The sequence below is a fragment of the Salvelinus fontinalis genome, chromosome 4, assembly GCF_029448725.1.
Source record: "Salvelinus fontinalis isolate EN_2023a chromosome 4, ASM2944872v1, whole genome shotgun sequence".
Classification (NCBI taxonomy): Eukaryota; Metazoa; Chordata; class Actinopteri; order Salmoniformes; family Salmonidae; genus Salvelinus; species Salvelinus fontinalis.
The window spans coordinates 13,264,204-13,272,055 of NC_074668.1; the positions used below are offsets into that span (position 1 = coordinate 13,264,204).

Below are 7,852 nucleotides of genomic sequence, written 5' to 3' on the forward strand. Positions count from 1 at the left end.
AAGTGTTCTCTTTATTTTTTTGAGCAGTGTATATTTTTTTACCTACAGGGGTTTTAAATTGAAAAATCAAATGGCAAAATGGTCCTTGTATGATCATCTTCAAACAATTCCAGATCTTAGCTTAGTAGAAACCCAGCCCTGGGTCTATAGACTCTCGGTCAGGGATCCCCAACTGGCGGCCCGCGGGTGGTTTTATTATGGCATGACATACTCTTTTTTGGCCAGACAGCATCAGATACGACTTCGGTGATGTCATTTACAAAATAGCCTCCAAAACCCTACTCAATAAATTGGATGCAGTCTATCACAGTGCCATCCGTTTTGTCACCAAAGCCCCATATACTACCCACCACTGCGACCTGTACACTCTCGTTGGCTGGCCCTCGCTTCATACTCGTCGCCAAACCCATTGGTTCCAGGTCATCTACAAGACCCTGCTAGGTAAAGTCCCCCCTTATCTCAGCTCGCTGGTCACCATAGCAGCACCTACCCGTAGCACGCGCTCCAGCAGGTATATCTCTCTAGTCACCCCCAAAACCAATTCTTCCTTTGGACGCCTCTCCTTCCAGTTCTCTGCTGCCAATGACTGGAACGAACTACAAAAATCTCTGAAACTGGAAACACCTATCTCCCTCACTAGCTTTAAGCACCAGCTGTCAGAGCAGCTCATAGATTACTGCACCTGTACATAACCCATCTACAATTTAGCCCAAACAACTACCTCTTTACCTACTGTATTTATTTATTAATTTATTTTGCTCCTTTGCACCCCATTATTTCTGTCTCTACTTTGCACTTTCTTCCAATGCAAACCAACCATTCCAGTGTTTTTTTTAGTTTTTATTTTACTTGCTGTGTTGTACTCACTTCGCCTCCATGGCCTTTTTATATTTTTATTTATTTATACATATATCTGTTTGCCTTCACCCCCCTTATCTCACCTCACTTGCTCACATTGTATATACTGTAGACTTATTTTTTTCACTGTATTATTGACTATATGTTTGTTTTTACTCCATGTGTAACTATGTGTTGTTGTATGTGTCGAACTGCTTTGCTTTATCTTGGCCAGGTCGCAATTGTAAATGAGAACGTGTTCTCAATTTGCCTACCTGGTTAAATAAAGGTTAAATAAAAAAAAAAAAAAAAAAATACATGGGCTACATATTGTAAGACAGAGGGGCGCTGTTTCGCTCGCTCGGATGCATTCTCCAGGGAGGGTTTCAGCCACTTGTGAATTGAAGGAAAGTTGGCGGGTGCACAGTGCACTGTTCAGACGGTGGAATTATTTTGGATGAACGTACATTACAGTTAAAATACATGTCTTTACTATAAATCCCATAAAAAATATTAACCTCTGCCTGGGTTTGGTCCTTATGCCAATTTCCTGATGCCGATTTCTAGCTCATTGCTCCAAGGAGCTGGCACTTGCTCTACCCAGCTAGCACATAACATTCTGAAAACCATATATGTTTCTTAGAGCTTGGTGAGAGCGTGATTGTCTCATGGTTATTTTGCATACAACCTTCCTATAACGTTTCCTACAGGTTTCCTCATGGTTCTATTTAAAGCAATGTTCTCAAATTGTTCACATTAAGAAACAACATTCTTCTGTGGGAATTCCATTACTTCAGAATAACATTTTCTGCAGGTTTCCTCGTGGTTTTATTTGTCATGTTCTCAGCACATTAAGTAAACTTTCCATCAAAAAAACACAAGAAAACATTTGTAACGTTCTAAGAATGTTATTTAAAAACATATACATAATGTTCTCAGCTCAACAAAACTCCCTCTGTCCTCTATCTTGTTAACTGTGTTCAGGTGTGTTGGTCACACCCACTACATGGCCACACCTGATCTTAATGAGTGCGTGTTTCCTTTGGAATGGGGTCTGTTTGAATAGACTAAAATGAAAAGCTTTGTATAAGTAAAAAAAAAAAACAAGGCCATCCTGGTGGACAGTGGACTAATTCCATGGATAGAACGCAGAAGATCAATGGTTTTGAATCTCACTGACGCCATGCCACAATAAAAAATACATGTGTTTGCATGATTAATACGTAAGCAAATTAAATTCCATGTGTTCTATCTGTGCTTGGAGTTCAAAACAGTTAGCCTAAGCTAGCAGAATTATTGAAACATGTTCTCAGAACGTTATTTAATTATCTTCATATAACCTATAATTTCTGTACTCAGAACGTTAATAAAACCAAAATAATTACTTTATGGGAACCATAGAAAAACATTTGCAAAGCTAACTGCAACCTAAAAGGTATAGTTCCCAGAAATGGTGAAATTTTCACTTCTATTCTCAGAATGTCTAAAAAACGTTCAGTTTTAACGGTCAGGAAACGTATGGCTTCATTCCTAGAACCAATGGGAAACAAAAAATGTACGTTCCCACAACTTCTAAGGAACCAAATGTGCTAAATGGTAAGGCCTTCCCTCTGCAGGGATTCTGAAGCCCTTGACAAACAGGAATAAACCTAGCCATGAATCACACCCCAGTCTCAGCTTTACACAGCTGTGAAGCTAGCTCTTCAGACCCTTCAATCCTTCACTCTGTCTTTGGAAGGGGGAAGTAGGGGGGGGACATGGCATAATTGACAAGGTTCTTAATGTCCTACACAGCAGCAGCCAGCATAGCCTATAGAGAAGTCTATGAAGGCTGTATGTCATGTTGCAGGGACTGACTCTCCCTATCCAGAATATCTTTAGCGACTTCGTCAAGAGGTTTGGACCTTTTGGCGTAACAGTTAAGTTGCTGCCTTGATAGTCGCTGGACCAGGGTGGCTCAATTCACGGTTGGTGCTACCCCTTGAATTCGCTACATTGGTGTCAGAAGTGGGATGGTGGGTGGGGCTACCGGAGAGCTGTGTACATGTGATGGACTTGGTATAGAGAAGAATGGAGACACGCTCTCCCAAAGGAAGGGGGTAATGATAATGTAGCAACTTTAACCCAACATGTAACAACCTTATCAAGAGGCTTGGACCTCTTGGTATAAATGGTTAAGGTGTTGGCATGACAGTCGCTGGACCGGGTTTGAGTCCCGGTCAGGGCTACCCCTGAATTTGCTATATTATACTCCAGCACCTTATTCACTATTTGATATAACCTTATATTAAGGTGAGGAGGGGAGGAAATAGTTTCACTATTGATACGCAGCCCAAAAGTGTCCTCCAAGTTGTTAGTTGCCGAGTTGAATTTGCAACTGTTGCAATAATTAATTCTAGAGGAATTCTCTATGAGAATCGTATGCATTACGAGTTCTACCATATAGGCCCAATTCTGTGGTCTGTACGGCGTCTAACTCTATTATTGTGGCACGTTCCCGTTTTCGCTGTTTTTAGAACGTAGTGTGATTTCATTAGCTCAGGCTACTTTCAATTTTGTTATACAGAAAGCGAAAGGATTGCTCAGATCGAACGATTCACTTGGCCGACGTATTGCTGTACAGGTAAGGCAAGAAAAACACTAATATACATGTTATACTAATTTGGAAACCTTTTTGATAGGACTTGGCTGAACCTAAACTAATATTTATTTTATTTCTGTCTGTTATGGTTATGCCATTGTCTGTGGTCCATACAGTTTGATGTTTAGCAGCTGTGTATAATGTATAAGACATAAATTAAATATGACTTTATAAATATGACATTCTAGCGTAATTTAAATGTAGGCTACAGTAGGCTATATCTGTTAGGGTCCACTGTAGGGATAGACAGGGATGATGAGATCAGGATGCAGTGGTGGAAAAAATACCCAATTGTCATACTTGAGTAATAGTAAAGATACCTTACAGTTGCACTATGCGGAATTAGCTCCGCCATTTCCTGGTTGCTAAAACTCTAGTTTGGCTCATTTCAGTTTATGTGACAAAATAAGCTAGTACAGTGTAGATAATCATTGTACCATCCAAACCGCTGTGAAATATATTTTCCATAACCAAAATTATTGCTATTTCAGCTGTTTGAAGCCGGTGTACAAAACCGAAAGACAAAGACCCAAAAACGAAACTTAAGAACGGAAAGCATAGAAATAACAGAGCGACCACTTTAGACTTGTTTTCAAGTAACATTATAGATCTACGACTCACATGTGTATGTGAATTTGGTCGGTTGCTCAAAAAGTTACATATTGACACTAATAGAAAAGGACTCAAGTAAAAGTGAAAGTCACCCAGTGAAATACTACTTGATTAAACGTCTAAAAGTATTTGGTTTTAAATATACTTAAGTATCAAAGTAAAAGTAATTTCTCAAATATATCTAATTATCAAAAGTAAACATAGAAATAATTTCGCATTCCTTATAATAAACAAACCAGACGGCACGGTTTTCTTGTTTTAAAAATGTATGGGTAGCCAGGGGCACACTCCAACACTCAGTCATAATTTCAAACAAAACATTTGTGTTTAGTGAGTGACAGATCAGAGGCAGTAGAGATGACTAGGACATTGTCTTGATAAGTGCGTAAATTGGACCATTTTCCCAGCCTGGTAAGGAATCATTTGAAGTGAAACGAGTACTTTTGGGTGTCAGGAAAAATGTATGGAGTAAAAATAACATTATTTTCTTTAGGAATGTAGTGGAGTAAAAATAAATGTTGTCAAAAATGTAAATAGTAACATAAAAATACCCCAAACAACTACTTAAGTAGTACTTAAAAGTATTTTTACTTAAAGTTGCACTATGCAGAAATCACTCCGCAATTTCCTGGTTGCTGTAATAGTTCTCCTAATTTCAGTTTGTGACAAAATAAGCTAGTATAGTGTAGAGAATCATTGTACCATCTAAACCGCTGTGAAATATATTTTTCAAAACCAGAAATATTATATTTTCAGCGGTTTGAAGCTTGTGTCCTAAACCAAAAGTAAAAGATGCAAAAACAAAACTTAAGAATGAACAAGAACAAACTTGCTTTCAAGTAGAATGATAGATCTATAACTCACGTTTCTATGTGAATTTGGTCAGGTCGCCCAAAAAGTTACATATTGCCACTTTAAAGCACTTTACACCAATGCCAGGAAGTAGGCCTACACTTAGCAGCCAACTCAAATCCTTTTTAAACCGTTTCATTCATTTGAAGTACTATTTGGCTCCCAAATAGAATGTAGAATATATTTTTTTGACTATCCAATTAATTTAATTCTAGGATGTCGGTGACGTTCTTTGGCTGGGACGTGGTGTACGATGACAACTCCCTGGTGTTGGAACTGGGGGCGGAGCAGGAGCCTCAAAAGGGGGATGCTTACACTATGTACCATGGCACCAATGTCCAGACTGCTCGGCTCATCATCACCAATGGCTTCCGCCAGTCCCCTGATGGCATGTTGGGCCCCGGTGTGTACGTGAGCCGCAACCAGCAAAAGGCAGCGCGCTACCCGCTAAAAGCCCCCCCCTCCGACCGCGTGGTGCTGCAGCTGCGTGTTAACACTGGCCGCGTGAAACGCATCGACAAAGACAACCACCCTATGCAGAAGAGCTGGAACGCAGCAGGGTACGACACCGCGTGGGTTCCCCCCAACTGTGGCATGCAATCCGTGCCCAGCGGCCTGGAGGAGGACTGTGTGTTTGACCCCCAGCGTGTTGTGGTCACTAGCATCGCCAAGGCGCCCAACCCCACCATCATGGCTGAGCTAATGCAGTTGGTTTCACAGAAGCGGGCTGCGACTGGAAGGGGTGGAGACATACAGGTTGCGGTGGCTGGGGGTGTGTGTACCCTGTGCAGGAGGAAAACCACACCAGATCACACACATACGCTGCACCCGTGCTGGGGCTGCGGACAGAACATCTGCACCCTCATGACCAAACACACCTGCTCTGCCAGTGCCTGACGGGGGGAATTTTTCATAGGGCAGTGATGTGTCATGGTCTAATAGTCTTCGGTGGTGTGTTATTGCATACACGTGTCTCAGGGACCTAATATTTTTTTCTCCTGTAAAATATATGCTGTACATAATGTGGCCAGAATGTATCTCCTGAACAAACCTTTTATCTCCACATGTAGGCTTATGTTGCATGTGGCTGATTATGGTGTGCTATTTTGGTGCACATTGATGTGCCAGAGTGGATCAACAAAGACACATAGCATGTTCTTGTACAGTACCAGTCAAAAGTTTGGACACACCTACTCATTCCAGGGTTTTTCTTTATTTTTATTATTTTCTACATTGCAGAATAATAGTGAAGAGTGTTAAATCAAAATCAATTTTATGAGATTCTTCAAAGTAGCCACCCTTTGCCTTGATGACAGCTTTGTACAGTCTTGGCATTCTCTCTACCAGCTTGATGAGCTTGAAATGCATTTCAGGTCACCTGAAATGCATTTCAATTAACAGGTGTGCCTTGTTAAAAGTTAATTTGTGGAATTGCTTTCCTTCATGCATTTGAGCCAATCAGTTGTGTACCACCTATAAGTCTATATTATGGCAAGAATAGCTCAAATAAGCAAAGAGAAACTACAGTCCATCATTACTTCAAGACTTGATGGTCAGTCAATCTGGAAAATGTCAAGAACATTCAAAGTTTTTTCAAGTGCAGTCGCAAAATCGATCAAGCGCTATGATGAAACTGGCTCTCATGAGGACCGCCACAGGAAAGGAAGACCCAGAGATACCTCTGCCACTGAGGATAAGTTCATTCGAGTTACCAGCCTCAGAAATTGCAGCCCAAATAAATGCTTCACAGAGTTCAAGTAACAGACATCTCAACATCAACTGTGCAGAGACTGCGTGAATCAGGCCTTCGTGGTTGAATTGCTGAAAAGAAACCACTACTTAAGGACACCAATAATAAGAAGAGACTTGCTTGGGCCAAGAAACACGAGCAATGGACATGAGACAGGTGGAAATCTGTCCTTTGGTCTGATGAGTCCAAATTTGAGATTTTTAGTTCCAACCGACATGTCTTTGTGAGATGTAGAGAACGGATGATCTCTGCATGTGTGGTTCCCACTGTGAAACATGGAGGTGCTTTGCTGGTGACACTGTCAGTGATTTATTTAGAATTCAAGGCACACTTAACCAGCGTGGCTACCACAGCATTCTGCAGCGATACACCATCCATCCCATATAGTTTGCGCTTAGTGGGACTAGAACTTGATTTTCAACAGGACAATGAACCCCAAACACACCTCCAGGCTGTGTAAGGGCTATTTGACCAAGGAGAGTGATGGCATCAGATGACCTGGCCTCCACAATCACCCGACCTCAACCCAATTGAGATGGTTTGGAATGAGTTGGACCACAGAGTGAAGGAAACGCAGCCAACAAGTGCTCAGAACTCCTTCAAGACTGTTTGAAAAGCATTCCAGGTGAAGCTGGTTGAGAGAATGCCAAGAGTGCACAAAGCTGTCATCAAGGCAAAGGGTGGCTACTTTGAAGAATGTAAAATATATTTAGATTTGTTTAACAATTTTTTGGTTACTACATGATTCCATATGTTATTTCATAGTTCTGATGTCTTCACTATTATTCAACAATGTAGAAAATAGTACAAATAAAGAAAAACCTTTCAATGAGTAGGTGTGTCCAAAATTGACTGGTACTGTATATTGGTCTTTTATTACTGCAGCATCACTATGTATATTTTCACTATGTAATATTGTCTTCTTCTTGAACTGCACTGTTGGTTAAGAGCTTGTAAGTAAGCATTTCACGGTAAAGTCTACATTTGTTGTATTCGGCGCATGTGGCAAATAAAGTTTGATTTGATCCATTTCATATGAAATACATGAGCTCCAAAGTAAAAATACTTAATCCTCATAGGGTTTGTGATTCTTAGATATAGCTATGGCAGTGGTTACATGATATAATTTGGCTGTGTTGCAATGTGTGACAGCATTCACA

General features: G+C 40.6%; 1 protein-coding gene across 1 annotated transcript; it reads left to right on the forward strand.

Annotated features, from left to right (window-relative positions):
* Nucleotides 1–3,162: 3,162 nt before the first annotated feature.
* Nucleotides 3,163–7,735, forward strand: gig2p (grass carp reovirus (GCRV)-induced gene 2p). Its single transcript, XM_055918841.1, has 2 exons — nt 3,163–3,460; nt 5,158–7,735. The coding sequence occupies exon 2, from the start codon at nt 5,159–5,161 to the stop codon at nt 5,837–5,839; it is 681 nt and encodes a 226-aa protein (XP_055774816.1). The 5' UTR covers nt 3,163–3,460; nt 5,158; the 3' UTR covers nt 5,840–7,735.
* Nucleotides 7,736–7,852: the final 117 nt, after the last annotated feature.